General features: G+C 39.6%; 1 protein-coding gene across 3 annotated transcripts in view; it reads right to left on the reverse strand.

The window, feature by feature from the left end:
• The window catches only part of PTDSS1 (phosphatidylserine synthase 1), a 41396-nt gene that overhangs the window by 23893 nt on the left and 532 nt on the right, over positions 1-16971 (reverse strand). For all 3 annotated transcript variants that reach the window (XR_012633100.1, XM_074898676.1, XM_074898675.1), the window contains exons 2-6: positions 11869-11960; positions 10281-10325; positions 7338-7462; positions 4149-4307; positions 527-678 (exon numbers count right to left, since the gene is read on the reverse strand). Coding sequence is in view for 2 of the 3 variants with exons in the window: in XM_074898676.1 (XP_074754777.1) it covers positions 527-678; positions 4149-4307; positions 7338-7462; positions 10281-10325; positions 11869-11960 (573 nt within the window). In the remaining variant the exon portion in view is untranslated. The remainder of the gene's footprint in view (positions 1-526; positions 679-4148; positions 4308-7337; positions 7463-10280; positions 10326-11868; positions 11961-16971) is intronic.

Here is a 16971-nt window from a genome sequence, read left to right on the forward strand (position 1 = left end):
TTTGCAATTACTCCATTTATTTTAGAGGGTCAGCAATGGGGTAAGGCAATTCACAGCACAGGTACAATCAGCCTGATTCCTATTCTGCAATTGCAACTAGTGCTGACAGATTGCCACACTAACGCCTCATCAAGATGAGCCTAAATCTAGTTTAAAAGCATTGCATAACGAGAAAATTATTACCATGTTTTATTCACTGCCTTCTTCAAAGTTTTGTACAAAAACTGAAAATGCAAATAGCTTTATTACTTTATATTTTCATTTGGCATCAATGCTTGTAACTTAAATTACAAAGGAAAATTATATATATAAAATCATATCTACAAATATATGCTGTACAGTAGCATTACTGAGATGGATTTTTAACATTTAAAATAAATCTACAGCATTGTTAGCACATCCAGATTGCATGCTATTTCTATACCACATGCATTTTACATATGCAAAGAAGATCTATCTCCCAAGGAAATGAATTCAATATTATAACATCAAACATAATGTTTACCAAGCTTTAATTCAGACCTACTTGAAGCTTGCCCAGTGATAGGTCCTCATCTCCAAGAAACGACAAACTACCATGCCCAACCAGATGCCACCCCCGTTACAAAGCAGGATGTCCAAAATGACTTGATCCCACCAGCATTCAGCAAAATTAGGCAGAAGGTGCATGAAGAAGAGCTACAGAATACAGCAAAAAGATTCTGGGTGAGGAACAGTACAGAACTGATATAAATTCACTTTTTAAGTACACATTAAAAAATGAGCCACAACCACTGAAATTTGATGGGTATGCTTCCATTAACTTCAGAAAGCCTTGGACAGAACCACACAAGACATCAGAGGTTTCCTTCTTACCATTCCCAGTTGGGCCTATGCTCTATATAAGGATATTATGCAGCTCTTGGCCTCTCAAAGGTGATACACAGAACATTCATAGAAATGCATGAAACAAGGAAAACTACTGCATTTCTTGGAGAAAAGAAGGTGGCTGGTGGTTTAAAAAAAATTGAAGAGAATCTTTGCTTTATTTTCTGCTAAACAGTTTTAAGAAGTACGTTTTCTAAACAACAAGATGCAGTTAAGTAGAACAGATATATTTGTAACAACTGTAAATACTAAAGCATGTTGGAGCTCAGGACTTAAGACTTGCTCTATTTCAAAACTCCTTCTTTCATTTACTATTTTTAGGAAGCTTAGTGAATAAAAATATTAAGAGTTCACCAGTGTTTCAGGCACTACAAGCTTTGCTGCTATATTTGATCCAGAATGGCTCAAGAAGTTAAGAGGATATTCCACTCTCCCTTCCTGCTTGGTCTCTGCTAAGCACTAATGATGAAGGTACTTTTATGATGAAGATCCTGGAAAACAGGCCAGAAACAAACCAACATCAGACTGAAAAGCTGACATCATCTGGATATATCAAAACATATTCAGTCCCTTTAAGATTTCCACTGGAAAGCGCACAAATCATTTACCTCTCAAGCAATCTGTTCCTTTCTGAATACTCAACTGAAGACCAGTATAAGGCATCCGTAAGGCAATTAAACATATTTACAGATACATCTGGTAACTTTACACTTCTGATACAGTGAAAGTTAAGACAAGATATAAACATAATTTACTGAGAGCTAGAAAAGGACTCAGAGCTTCTCATTCTCCTTTAAGATAAAATAATTGTATTCTCTCTTCTACAAGAAAAAAAATCATGGCAACCCCAAAAGTAAACTGAAAAAGTTAGCAGTAGACTGGAAATCAGACAGCCATGTGTTAAGCAATCCCTTTGGAATACTCAAGAAGATGCTTAACAAAACACATAGAAAACTAAAGAATGTTCTTACCTCCACAAAAACAGTACAATTTTTGTCAGTTAATGTACTTACACTGTGTCTGTGGAAGACTGGTATGATTTTGTAATAAAATATCTTTTGTTAACAAATGTATAAATAAAATACTGAAAAAAATCAGATGTGGAAAAAGGAACAAGAATTATTTCTGTATACAACAAGAATGAATACTGGTCCATTTATTGACAATGACAGTTCCTTTGAAAAACTCTTGCAAAAGTCTATCAAAGCAACTTGGTTTTCTTTGACAAGACTATGTTAATTTCAAATTGCATAAAATTAAAATTTTAATTTCTCTTCAGGACCCAAACTATACCATGTCGCTCACTGTCCTGCTACATTTTCCCTTTCATGTTATATAAATTAATTTAACCTGAAAGAAGCATTGGGCTATGAATCAAAATCTGCAATGATACAGCCAAAGACACCAAAAATTGTATATAATAAGGCAGCAAAACCCAGAGCATAGGTGTTAGCCAGACCATCTCAAAAGTGTTAGCTGTTTTCTCAGAATGAGAGACCAAGGTCTACCTGCATCCCAACTTTAATCTGATAGTATGGAGCATGAGCCAAGTGTCTCATTTCAGAATGGGGAGCCAGCTGAAATCCATTAATGCTAATAGGAGATGCACAGCTAAATCCCTATGTAACTGCCCCAGTAACTTCTGTAGGTTTCTAATGACTCTCCTGAACTAACTAATTCATTAAAAATCCATTTGAGTGGTGATAACCTCTCTATATGTTGAACCTTACCCAACACATTGTCCGTTCCAATAACCTGCCTTTCAACAACAGGGAATACTAGATACCCCATGCGGTTTCAAATTGAAGACGATGGTTGTGTGATGATCAGCTGAATGATAAGAGTGCATGTGAAACAAATCCAAATTTATTCTTCTCCAGAGGGGAAAAAAAAAAATTAGTACAATAACTAGCAAAGCTGCTTTTTGTGGATAGGTACTTGTGAAATCCCAATCTTAAGCAGTTTCAAAATAGCTTAGAAAACTGTGTATACTTCAACGCCACAGAAGAAAAACATGTTTTGAAAAGGAACTCATGGCACCAGTATTTTAAAACCCAGAAGTTGACTTTTCGACAACTAAATCCTTATCTGTGTTTCTGAATTACAAATGCCTTGTCAGATGAGCCAAACATTCACAAGACGGCAAGCTCTACAGGAAACTACAATTTTAAAGACTAAATTAAGGTGTTTACGTCTACACTTAATATTTTAAGTGTGACAGGTTAGACTATAATGCCCCAAAACCTGATAGAAATTGCATTTTTTTTTTTCTTTTTTTCTCTGAATTGTCCAATCAAAGAATATAATTTCAATTTTTATGGAAACACATCCTTGGATTTTAGGTGACACATATTCTACTAATCAAGCTCTAGGTTACATGCAGATGAAACTATTTAGAGTAGCAATTAATCAGCTTGAATTCTTAAAACAGATCTAACAATAAGGACCTGCAGTCCAAGTAACAGGCAGTTGACTGCATCAAGTCAAGTGTCTGTATTTTTTTTAATCCAAAACAGGCTTTGAAAGTGCCAGCAGTCAAATGACTTCAGCATGTGCTTGGGAGAACTGTGGTAAAGAAAACTAAGTCAGTGGCCCTCCAAACCATGGTGCAGGGTTGTATGTATGTGAACTAGCTTAGATCCAGGACTAGTGAAAAAAAAAAAGTCACATTTTTAAGTCAGTGAACATGAATAAACTAGGCTTATAGGGTACAATTTAACAAAAGAAGAGCTATGCACTCAGGCCTTACAACAGGAAACAACACACCAAATGGTGTCTTGCCATTCCATACAGACTTCTCCTCATGGGTCCTCACACTCTCCTCAGGAATCCCTCAACTCTATTTCACTGTACAGTATCATGACTACACACAACACATAATACTGTTGTATTTGGGGTAAGGGGATTGCAACAGTACATTACAGATACTGCAAGGTGAAAAAGGAGAACAATTGCTCTGGATCGGGAAATATTAGTCAATGTCTGTAGTAGCATGCATGTTGACTCCCATAACAGCAGAAAACCAAATCATGGATGGCACCATAAGGCTGGCCTGGAGTTCCTTCCTATTCAAGTAGTAGTAAATCACCTACCTAAACCCCAGTTTGCTGTTGTCCACTAATGCAACTGCATCAATCGCTCATCATCTGGTTTATAAAGCTTAAAATGTTCATCTACACTGAGAACTAGTGAGTCATCCTTCTCGTAACATTCACACTTCCCCTCAAGAACAATTCAAGTCTCATACATTTGTTTATAATTAAGATAAATAAGCGGCCTACCTCAGTGAGCTCCCAGGTGATGCTAATAGTCCAGCACAGCCCATAGCTGCGGATCAGCAAAGCCTTCATAGCCCAGCCCCAGAAATGCCCAAAAGCAAATATATCAAAGTGGCTGAGGATTCTCTCCCAGGTGATAACATGACAGTTCACAGCATACTCCTGTTAAGGAAAACAAACAAAAAAAACCACACCACAAAAAAATCTCAATCAACAGGCAACTTCAGGAACACAAGAATGAAGAAACTTCTTTCTATCCAGTGCAACAAGACTGAAATTATAAGGATATTCAAATAAGAGTTATTGCACTTTCTTGTCCTTCTAAACTCTGCAGGAAAACTTTCAGTATAAAAACTCAGTGTCATCACAATATAGCTCTCATTTATAGGGAGGTAGAATAGACCTTGGTGCCTGAAGGAGCATGTATTTCTTATGTGACAGAGAAACAGCAGGAGAAATAAAGTTAATAATGATGAAGCCAGCAAACAATACTCCATAAAATAGTTATTTGCTTTTCTTTGGGGACTTAATTCGAAATAACCACCTTTTGCCATTTTCATGCTGTCTGGTGTTCAGATGTGGCTCATCCTCACCAGTTTGTGATGTTACATTACTCATCCCCATGTTCATTTGAGTATTTTTTGAGTCTTGTTTTCCTCATGAAAGTAATTTCCCAGAACACATTCATATTGAGAAAGTTCGGTCACAGGGCCGAACTAATAAAACAAAGAAGAACTTGCAACTGTTTTGTCATAGATGAGTGACATATTACTTAATATTCTAATCATGAATAACAAAGGAAATGTGTTCTCTCATCATGCTGTACAGCGAGTGCTAGAAATCACTGCCCAACAAAAAAAAAAAAATTGTATGCCATCAGGAGGCTGCATCTGTGGGGTTCTGTCTCATCACTGGGCACAAACTGAACTATTCCCACCTGGAAACACACATTTAAGAAAATCTCTGCTCTCCAACCCTTTTAAAATATAGATTGCCACCTGCAGGTGACAACACAGCACTGCTGTTAAGAAAGTACTCTCTTTCAGGCCAGAACTATCACTAATCCTGCACAAACAAACCATGATCGAGTTGAAAAGGAGACGGCAGATAAAGATTTAAATCCTGGTCTCCAAAGAGAAGAATGCACAATTTCATACCAATACTTCTATCAGCGGACAGTTGAGTCCCACTATGAAACTGTAAGTAACCCCTACTGCTGGTGCTCCCTGAAGTAAAAGCCTGGTATTGCTTCTCACACATGCCAGTGCTGCTGGTCATTCAGAGAAAGGTGCACCACCTGTCCTAAGGATAGCAGATCTGCAGCTTTAGTGCACATACCCAAAGAGATCTGAAATTGGATCATTTGCCAGCATGAGAAGCACAGAATGCCCAATGGAAGGTGCAGGCTTCGAGCTACATCATTGTACCTGAAACTGTGATGAGTGAACACAATGAGGTTACTCCAAAAGTAAGTGTTTTTTCAGGGCTCTTGCTTTTTTGCTTTTATTTTTACTGGGGCTTTTTTCCCACTCTATGTCATCTTTCCAGCTGCAGCTCTCCCAATCAGTGAAATGCGCTGAACTTTCTTTTATACTCAAGCAACTTTGACAGGCCTGTGCAAGAGAACAAGCTGCAGCCTTCATTACTGTTGCACTTTAAAAATTTACTCCAACTTCAAGTGACAGTATTAGGATTGCAAACTAGTACAGCGTAAGTTTCCACTGACTGCTACAGTCAGGGAATCTGCTGTACTGTGGTTCTATGCCAGCAGTAATACTAGTCCTCCCCTGACTTGAATCTATTTCTAACTTAAATGACAGGAGAGCCAGGTGAATCTGACTTACCAACCGACTCCTCATCTCGGCTCCCTTTTGTTGCTCAGCAACATCACTAACCCCCATGCTCATGCTCCATTTAGCAATGTGTCCTCCCACCACCCTAACATCAGGCTGCCCACGCCTCCCTACCACCACAGCCTCCTGCAGAACAGAAAGTCATAGCCCTGCTCTGGATGCTGGAGTTGCAAAACACGTACTGCTGATCAGCTGAGGTGCAACACCTGAAGCATCCAGCATTTTCCAGGTAAGGAGCCTGTGTGCAGCCCTCACTGTCAATCAGCTAATGTAAGCTTACTGCTCTGTAAAGATTTCCAGTCCCTCTTATGTGCTACAGGGCAGAAGTTTGCAGTCACTGCTGATTAGGTGTGGTGCAGTAGCTTGCATATGCAGTAAATTGCTATTTGCCAGACAATCAGTGCATTTCCTTACTTGAGACATGAGTCAGATAACAGCACCTACTATACAACAGGTGACCACAGTGAGCAGATGTGAAAACTCAGGTGCAAGGGAGCACACTGGCCAGGCAGTGCGCAGTAATCTGATTCAGCAGTGAAGAGGACGAGACTGGCAACTCTTGCCTCTCCATGTAGTAACCCTCCTCTGCTTGGTACTCAACTGCTCACCTTCTCTTCTGCCAGCCTCCCAACACACCTCACATACTTCTCCTGGACTTCCTTTTACTACCTCAACTCCCTGTGCTTGTGTCCTCACCTGAAGGGGAACGTTGTCTCTATTCAAAACTCCGCAAGCTGCTCAACAGGCAGAACAAGAAGCTTGGCTTTCCGTGCCACTCCAGATCATGGTGTATGGAAGTAATTTCCCAGTGGCAATAGCACCAGCACTTAGCTGGGTGACTGGAAGGCAGCAGAGCCCTGCAGTTGCTATACCTGGATTTCCACACACTCAGTAGCATACCAGTCATGTACTAAGCTCAGAGTAGTAAGGTAAGACCAAAGTTCTTTGATTGCAGAATTGTGGCATCAAAAAAACCCAGCCTGATCCCAAGGACAAACACCATACAGGCCTCATTTACATGCTACCTTGGTAAGTCTATTTTCAGTGTCCAGGCTCACATCTATTATTTAAAAGAATCCAAAGCCACCCCACTGTAAACATATCTCACACTGCTCACTGCACACCCATTTGAACATCTGCATTAGAAAGAATACATACAAGACTGTTTTTCACAACTGACTTCAAAGTAAAGAAACAGCAGTTGAAATAAAAGGTTTGTTGACACACAAATACAGGCACAAACTTGCACTGCTCATGTCAGCAAATTCAGATTTCTCCCTTCCCACTCATGTAAAACATATCTAAAGTAGATGTCCAGTAAAGTGCCATGGATACATACCATAATATCTGCTTCCCTTGTGGCGTATCGAAGATTAGGATCCAGCCAGTACATCACTGCTTTTACCTGCTCAAAGTTAAGGAAAAGCACGAACACCAGGAACAGAAAATAGAGCACACTGAGACCTGCAAAAAGACTCAGCTTTAGAACCATGTTCACTCACAAAACTCCTTGGAACACAGCGTCCAAAAAGCTGCTTTCAAACTGGTGCTCTATATATGCCCAGTTTACACAAACAAGTTTTCTACATACAGTGGCTACATGCAAAAAAAGCTTAAGACCCAAGTCAGATGGTAATCTCCGAACACTCCATGCTTCATATCACCTCCTGCTTCAAGTGATAGAATATACGCTCAACTGTATGAATACAGTCAAAGCAAAAAACAGCCTGATCAGTTTAGACAGGAATAGTACAAGGCTGTGATCAGGAAGCTCTTTAGTAAGAGATACATTAGGACTCCAGGACTGGATTAGCTTTGCCCTTTTGCTTTAAGTATTCTTGGTCTCACTAGTGTAGGCCCCTAAACCTACATGCAGATTTCAACAAAGATACCACCTGGCAATTTTGAGCTATGCTGGTAAAAAAGATTAGTTATAAATATAAACTAATGCATGTTTGAGTTACTTCTGTGAGCTGGAAAATTTGCTGTTTGAAGCTTATATAGATTATTATGATTTGCTTTCACGGTTATAAGTTATGAAACACTATTGCATTTGGGACTACTGCATCTCTTGTCCCAATGTATGATTATTTTTTTTTTTAAATTAGAATTTTTAAGAAGTTAGAGTCCTAGGTATAGATCTGTGGGTAGATGAAGCTGCTGTTGGGAGCACATCTTTATTCACAAGTTCACAGATATCTAAGACCACATTTGGAAGAGGCACAGAAACCCCAATACCATTTCCACAGTCTAGCACTCAAACTTAGTTGTGTCCTGCAGCAATGTCATGAAAGGCAGAAAGATTAATGTGAATAAACTTAGTATCTGCTACCCAAAATAAACTATAGCAATTCTAAAAAGCTATTTTTAAACTATAACCAGAACTCGGGTGTTATTAATCCCTAGTGTTGAAATGCTGGGGTTTCAACCCCAAGCCCCAAATTAAGGTTGACATATGGGTGATTCCCACAGCCCTTCACAAACGGGGGGTGAGTTTGCCTTTAGGCTTCCCTCCAGGGTGGTGCCGGCCTTGCAGACAGAGCCATTGGGTAAATGAGCCCAGGTGTCTGCATTAAGTAAGCAAAGGTCAGGTGTCCCACTGAGGGATAAAAGCCGGGACCACTTACAGGAAGGGGCAGCGTCTGTCTGTGAGGTGGAGGCACTGTGCAGAGTTCCCTGGTGGGGAGGGACCTCCTGCCTCCCTGGGACTGGGCTCCAGTCAAGTCTGGCTTTTGTAAACGTGGGCTGTGTAGAGATTCTTGTGTTTGGCTTGTTGACTCTGTCTCCCATCCCTTCTATGGGAGACTGCAGTTCACCATTTATTCCACCCATTGTTGGCTGTGCAGTGTTGTTGTTGGGGTCAGTGGGATTGATGTCGATTATGTATAATCTGACTGGCTCGTTTAGACCCCCAGCACTCACCCATGTACTGACCCTTTTGTATCAAATACAATTTGGTTATTGGTTCATCTTTATGCTGGCTGTGTCCTTTACGCTAGGCCTAATAATTGGCAAAACAAGTGTATGCTAAAGAACAACTTATATTCAAGTACAAACATGTGAACAGACAGTATATATACTGTCCTCTGCAGTACACCCTAAAAACACATCAGGTAAACAGATGCCAAACTACTACAAGAAGTACAGCCTGAAGGCAAGGGTGCATCCTGAGACGCTGAGGACACACTACTCCTGCCTTTCATCTACTGAACAGGTCCAAGACTTCAAGCATAGGTAAATAAGCCATGCCAGAACAAACAGTATTATGCAGGGAAAAATGTTGCTCTTGATTTTGCATGCAGCTTTTACCCAAAAGTACAGGGGATCAAGCTCCAACAGTATTAACACTGAGAAAGACCTTTTAGTGTACATTTGCTAAACTTGAAATGAGCAGTACGACCTGTGTTTCTGTAACTTCACAAGAAGCAGGATTCTTTGAGTACTATCTAATCAGCAGTATCCTCTCAATGTCAACAGATGAGTAATCAGCTACTTTGGGAGGCTACTTATTTTTAGCTATATAAAGACAGCAGGAGAGAGAAACATACAGTCCCCTTAAAAAGAAACAGAGAAGCTTTTAAATTAAATGTACCTAATTCTCTGCAAGTATGCTTAAAGTCTAGGATATGCTCTGTGTACTCCTAATTATTTCAGAATAAAATTCCTTATGTTTTGCCACATAATTCAAACGTTGAAGGAGCAGGATTTCACTCGGTAAGTTCTGTAGTTAATACAATTATTTTCCAAACTATGAATGAAACTAATATTTATAGGTATTTCTGCTGGAATTGTAAGTTTGGTATATTAATGCATACATGTTAAGAATATTAATAAATGTATGTTAAACTAGACCATGATACAATTTAATATAGAAATAGCATATTTTGCCAATAAAGAAGCACTACATTTAATTAGAAGTCAGATGATATATGCAGCAGCTATAAAAAACCCAAACTTTTTTGGGGTGGGAAGAGATGGCAGTAGGAAGGGTGTGGGGGAAGGAGATTAGGAAGCACAAACACAAACCATAAACCAGAGAGCATCAGAATGAATGATCCCTTTCTGGTGATCTAATTTACACCATCCTGACACAAAGTAAATACAATGACATTCCCAAACCTGATTAAGAATAGATTATAAACAACTACTCAGAAGTGGGAGGGAAATGACATGCACACAAATTTGATGCACAATTATGTATCACGACAATTCCATTCATCTGAAAGTTAAAATGGCAGGTCCTGCAGAAGGACCAAAAAAGTCAGAGAGAACTTAAACTTACCAAAAACCATTCTCCATATTGCAGGGTGGGGACGTGTAAAGGGTCCTGTGGACAGTAAACAAAAAGCCTACTAAAAGACATGTCAGTAAGAACCACATAATCTATTTTGAGTATACCTCACATAAACACAGATCGGTTCTCCATCAAACTATGTACTATACCTAAATTCTGGGACTCGATGTTAAAAAAGACATGGTAAAAACAGATTTCAGAGAGAAAAGGAGTCTGCAAATTAGTAGGGTGCAGGCAAATTTTTCAATTATTTTTATGTAGTTGTTTCCAGAACAGCAATACGCTGTTTGCTCAGCAGATACATCTCAGGTGTCACCAGAGGATCTCTTGATCTGTTTTCTAGACCACAGCTCACACGTGGCTTGCTCTCAATTAAGTCATCAAATACAAATTTCTGTGTGTTAGCAAAGAAACATGGTGCTTAGCCTTCAGACGACCATGAAATGTTAGCAAGCAGGCCTCCTAAAACTTCCAAACTCAGTATCATATATCTGACAAGAAGCAAGATACCTATGCTCTTTACCAGTGTCAATATCATTTACTTTAGAGCCAGTTAATAAACTGACTTTAATAGATTAAAAATCTCTCAATTAATGTGAAAAGCAGAGAAAGTAAGTCTAGTGAAACTGGAAAATCTCTAAGCACGAATCATACTTTTCAGTAGCAAGAAGTGGCTGAACAAGTACTTTCAGCACACACTGCGGAGTGCTCTTTCACCACTGTATACATAAAGCTCATTTTTGCCTGGCATTAAATTTTTCAGGAAGTGCTTTGTGAAAAATATGGATTAATAACTTTTAAAACATGAGAAAAATAAAAATACATCCCAACTCTAAACTACAAAGCTGCCCTGAGCACAATCACTGTTTTTTCCTGAACGCTGTCAATCCTCAGACAGTTTGGACCTGAGCTAAGAATTATGTTCTTGCTGACGGCAATAAGTAAAAATTAAAAATAAATTATTTTTTTAAAAAACCCTGAACACCAGTAAGACAGCATTTCCTCCACATAATTAAATGTCACACAAGTGTTTTTACCTCTTTGCACTTTATGATCCTCACACAGTTACCAAAATTTTTGTCCAACCTAATTTCTACTGAGCAACTGTGGTTATACATTTTATGTGACTTCAACCATTTCTATCATTAACTTCTGGTAGTGTGATTTATATAAGGTGTTATTTCTCTGAGAATTTGCAGGTTGACACATCTGTTAAAACACACTGAGGTAGAGTCCTTTTAAACATTATTTAAGGAGATCCTTATATGGCAGCATCATTACTTAGCAATCTGAGTTGCAACTGTGCACCTGCAAATAGAGACACAGATTCTGAAAACTTGACTTCCTTGTTAGATACACAGAAGCTATAAATAACTTGTATTTCACCATTATCTCCACTCAGTATGATTGCAACCCATTTTTAAACTGTTCCTTAACATAAAGGAATTCAAAAGCCTAAAGAAAAAAACACATTTAAACGTGGTACTTTAATAAAAATCAAAATAAACATAGTGGCAATAAAGAGAAATTCACGTGTTACAAAAAGTGAAGCATAAGCAGTATAAACCTTACTCACCATTAGGAAAAGCTAGAACACTGATGATTAGAAAGAAGAAAATCACAGAGAGGATACCCCTCCAAATATTATCCTCTGGGACAGAATCATCCCTGAAGAGACAGACAACATCAGAGTGTTAAAGTACATTATAAGGATGAAGTCAAAAGGCTCTGCAGATATCATGTTATTTAAATAAAGACTACATGGAAATAAGTATAAGAAATAAGCATGCTGGTTATATAACAAATCAAGATAGTAACTGCACTGAATGCTTTTCACTCTGCACTTTTGGGTATTGCTTGCTTAGAACAGAGTTAAACGTAATCATCAATGCATACATCGTAAGCACTGTTAGAAGCCAATGCAGAAACGACTACATTTAATCCAAGGTGAAAAAATCATCCTGCTTTAACATCCACGGAAACATCAAAAGTACTTTTCACAGCAAAGAGACTCAGACCAAAAACTTTGGAAGCCTGGATGCAATTCCCAGTCTTCCCTTTGCTGTTTTGGTGTTGTTCACAATCTCCTTCACTTCCCTTGGCCTGTTCCCAATGCCAAATGCCTGAGGTGAGTGCAGAGAGGGGGGAAATAATCATTATAAGCTTAGAATCTGTATATAAAAGAGACAGCAAAACTTAAAAGAACCAGGGAAAAAATATCAACTTGCTTTACATCTATTAAGTCAAAGCACTGAACAAAATAACGGGAATTTGTGCTATGGTCATATTATTTGGCCAGAAGAGAGATTTAAGAATTCAGTTTGAAATGGAAAGGCAAACTTGGCTGAGCTCTTCTTTCTTTTCAGGCAGGTAGAACATGGTGTATAGCAGTGAGATTCACCAAAAAAAAAAACCCCACCCAAGTCTTCTAACCAGAAGTCAGCTTCTAAGATACTTCAGTAATACAAATAGAAAAAAACTTCAGCCTATCGTAATATACACAGCTAATACTTCACAACGTATTAGCTACTACAACTCAAAAGTTTTACTATTTGGTTCATGTACTTCGGATCAGTTTATCAATTTAAATATATTCCTTTATTTATTACCAACCCACGATACCAAAAAATTCCCAGCAAACTTTAGAGAGGTAAAGCTTTTCCTGGCAGACCATCTGTCGTGTTTCTGGATGGTTCAGTGAAGAATCTGTGACAGCATAAATGCGCTCCACATTAGATATTTGCTGCGGTTATAAAATAATCTCTCTCCCAAATTATTTCCCTTTCCCTAAAAACTGAGCCTTAACGGCTCCACAGACTTCCATCACTGTGAGGCATTTAAGCACTGTGTTAGTTTAACTGTAAGGCAGGAAAAAGTACATTAAACATCAATGGTTTCTCTGCAGGCCTCAGGGACTCCCCACAGCACTTATTTTTTTTCTAGACCAGCTCAGTCCAGATTTAAGTCATCTTCCTGCAGGCATGCTGTGCAGGCTGACACTTTACACCAGCTATGAAGCCCGAGCTCCAGAGCTTAACTCTGGCTCCCTTGGCAATCTCAAGGGCTTCATGCCATCCAGCACACTTTCCAGACTCGGGCTCTCATGGCTCAGACAGCAAAGTCATATTTCTGTTTAAACATATGCAAATAACACACACGAACATGCTGTCATGGGTGCTACCAAGTAAAGGGATTTTTTTTTTTTTTTTGAAGAGAGAACTGATTGCTAGGGTTACATCACTGTACAATTCAGTGTGCCCAAGAAAGAAGTGAAAGCCACTGTGATCACATCACTTAATTGTCGTGCCAGCTGGGCTGAAGGGTCCTCACCTTTGCCTATCAGGATTCCGAGAACTACTCAACTTCAGGAAAGCAGTCTTAGTCACATTGGCACCACCTCCCCCAAAAATCAACAAAGAAGCTTTAGGTGGTGTTAAACTGCATTTCGTTCCACGTGAATGGTAGAGGCATTTCATTTTGGCTTGCAGGTACCTTTCAAAAAGGATAGGCATCCAATTTCTTGCTAGAAGTAGGTAAAAACAGGTAGGAGCAAGAGACTCGCTACTGTGCATTAGTTAGTATAAGAATTATAGGTTTGCCTGGAAGAACTATTTTGGGGAATGCCAAAAGAAACAGGGAAGCAAAATAACTGTTGAAGAAAAGACACAATCACAACCAGCTGCAATCAGGAAAATGTGCTAAATCATCTCCTCACTTAGCCTTAAGAACTTTGATGCTGACTTTGAAATATTAGCATTCATGCAGCAAAAACAAGATTTCTAATGCTCGCGTGGGAGGACAGATGAAAATTCCCTCAATTTAAATCCACTTTATCAGTGCATTTTGCAATGTTGTGGCTTTTTGGTGAAAAAAACCCCAACAAACCAAAGCACACAATACCTGCACAACTATTTTCTCTCTCCTGCTCTTCAGAGCGCTACATTACACTGTCACATTACAAAAATGTAAGCTAGTAATTTATTACAAAGAATAAAATTATACTCAACTGGGGAAAAAATAGCTAGGACACTAAATTTAGAGTGTATGAGGGAAAACCAAAAAATTTTCCACAAATCCCCCCAAACCAAACCTAAATGTACAATAATCCACATCAACTTCATTAATCAAGTGAAACACAACAGCACTATATCCTCATAGTTCTTACTTCTGCTTCCATAAACCCCTGCAACTTCACACCAGAAGCTACCAGTCTGCCACCTTCCTCAGCCCTGTTGCTGTGCTCCAAAAAATATTCCCTCCAGCACCCACCTGTCCTCCTGATGGTTTCCTCTGGGCTCATCCCTCTCTCTAGGGAGGAAGAGGACACTGAAAGCTAGAGCCACTCCACCCCTCCGCCCCCAGGCACAGCCTGGAAGCAGTGGAGCCTGTGTCTGGCTGGTTCAGCAGGAAATAACCAAGGCAGCTGCAGCCATTGTCAAAAGCACTAGAAGGATGTGCTTTAAAAAAACCAGAATACCTTCTACTTCCCACTTTAACGTGGAAAAGTTAAACACACTCACATTTCTTTTTCTGGATTATTATTACAGCTACCTGAAGATTACTGCTATCTGAAGTTCAGCTTCACCCTTACCTGTCAGCTCAAAGACAGTACCAGCTGCTCTCAGTGAACTCAAGGGAGACCACATGTTATGGCTTGGCACATCCAAGGGAAAAGCATTTTCTAAGTTTGTCTGAACCCCCATATACTTCCGACACAAAACAATTATAGAAGAGACAAGAAAGACTTTAAGGGAAGCAAAATTTCCTCTGCCTATGCCTAAGTTCCTGAAAAAGTCAATCTTACTTAACATCGGTGTAAATGTATCACTGAAAATTCCCTGCTTAATATGTTGACCAGGAAAGCTGCGGAACAGTTGACAGCACAGGGGAAGCAAAGAATCACTTGACACACCTTACTGGACAGCCTACAGAGCCTTGTGCCCAGGAGGTAGAAACATGAATACAGTCACTGGAGACTCAATGCAATAAGCTGATGGGAACAGAAAGACCAAATCTAAGAGCACATACTGTAAGTGTATGGGGAACGATCTCCTTCCCCCCAGTTTCTCAAAGAGTATATATGGTTTGGGTAGTGGTCCAAATAAGGGAAGAGAGCAGCACTCTGTTATCACCCAGGAGATGCAGGAAACTCCTGTAATAGTTGGAAATAGTAGAAGGGTGGGAAGAAAACAAAATCAGAATAGATTCCACAACCTGAGATGAAGAGGAACAGAAAAATTACAGAGAAGTCAATGGATATTTAAACACAGGAAGTGAGGCAGAGCAGAAACAGACAGGGGGAAGAAAATGAAACTGAACTTGCAGTTCGAAAGCTAGCAAGACAAATGGAAAGAAAAGTTAGTAACTCTCTTGGAAAAATGCAAAGGGAAGAAATATTCCTTGGGCCTAGAAGACTCCATAGTTCTGAAATTGCTGCTTGGTTCATCCTCTGCTTGAAAGAGCTTATGGCAAAATTCCTTTCCTTCCCTAAAGGTGAGCAATCAATTTCATTAATCCTTCAGAACCAATGTCTTAGTAACTCCTAAGTCTGACCTAAGTTAGCCCTATAGTGAGAAATGTGATTGGGCAAGGGACGACAGTGCAAGAGGAGCACTTGTAGCAAAGGTCTTTAATTAAACATTATACTAAAGCACAGAAACACGTCTCTGATTTATTTAAGAGTTAAGAAGGAATGCCTAGTACATTCTACTTTAGCTTAGGTAACAAGATCTAAGTAGAACAAGGGATGTGTTCACCAAAAATATCTTCCCTGGGGCCATACACAAGTTGAAACAAGAAAAGGCACACTTCTGACCATTTGCAGCTACACTATTTTACATTTCCTTATGCTCCTTTCTCAGCTCAACCCAGGTTTGACCATCATTTGCACAGCTGATAAAAACTATACATTTAGATTCTTATTCTAAGACTGAAGATTACACTGTTTACCAGGCCTACAGACAAGTAACGGTGTTATTCTGTCAAATACAGACTTTAATCAACAAGGCCATAGGAACCTGTGATTGTCTATATACAATGCCGCAAAAGGGTACACGAGACTCAAACACGATATATAACTCAGCCAAAGCCTCTCAGGAATCACTGTCTGCCCAGAGACTGCGCGATTTACCCTAAAGGCAGATTATGTTATGATCTTCCCAGCCCCACGGAGGCAATAAGAAGTATACACAACTTAGAAAAATACTGCAAGATACCCTTCAGACTGCACTGCTATACCCTTTGTTTACAAATAAGGCTCCTGAAAATACCTGTATCCATTCTTAGCTTTATTTCCATGAATGACTGCAGTGGCAAAGTCCACAGAGCTGTTCCTGTGGTGGGCAAAGGATGTGGCTAAGCATACCAGTACCGGGGCCTGAGCCAACGTGTGACAGGCCACAGACAAAGTGTGTTGTATAAAAACGATGACACAAAACAATCACCCCTGTCCACTGAACGCTTGGTAAATTACCTACTTGAGTGATGTCATTGCTGGGCTTCTTGATAGTCTAACAAGAGCCATTTTTGGCAACTACTCGAAACACGCATTTCGGTAAAGACTTTAACAGAGAGCCTCAAAACGATCAACAAGTTCCCAGGAAACGTAGCGGAGGAGGATAACCGCCCTTCGAACAGAGGGCCTCCCGAGCAGGGTGCTCTCCAGCCCGCTAGCGATGCA

This window comes from Athene noctua, chromosome 2, assembly GCF_965140245.1.
Source record: "Athene noctua chromosome 2, bAthNoc1.hap1.1, whole genome shotgun sequence".
NCBI classification, from domain to species: Eukaryota; Metazoa; Chordata; class Aves; order Strigiformes; family Strigidae; genus Athene; species Athene noctua.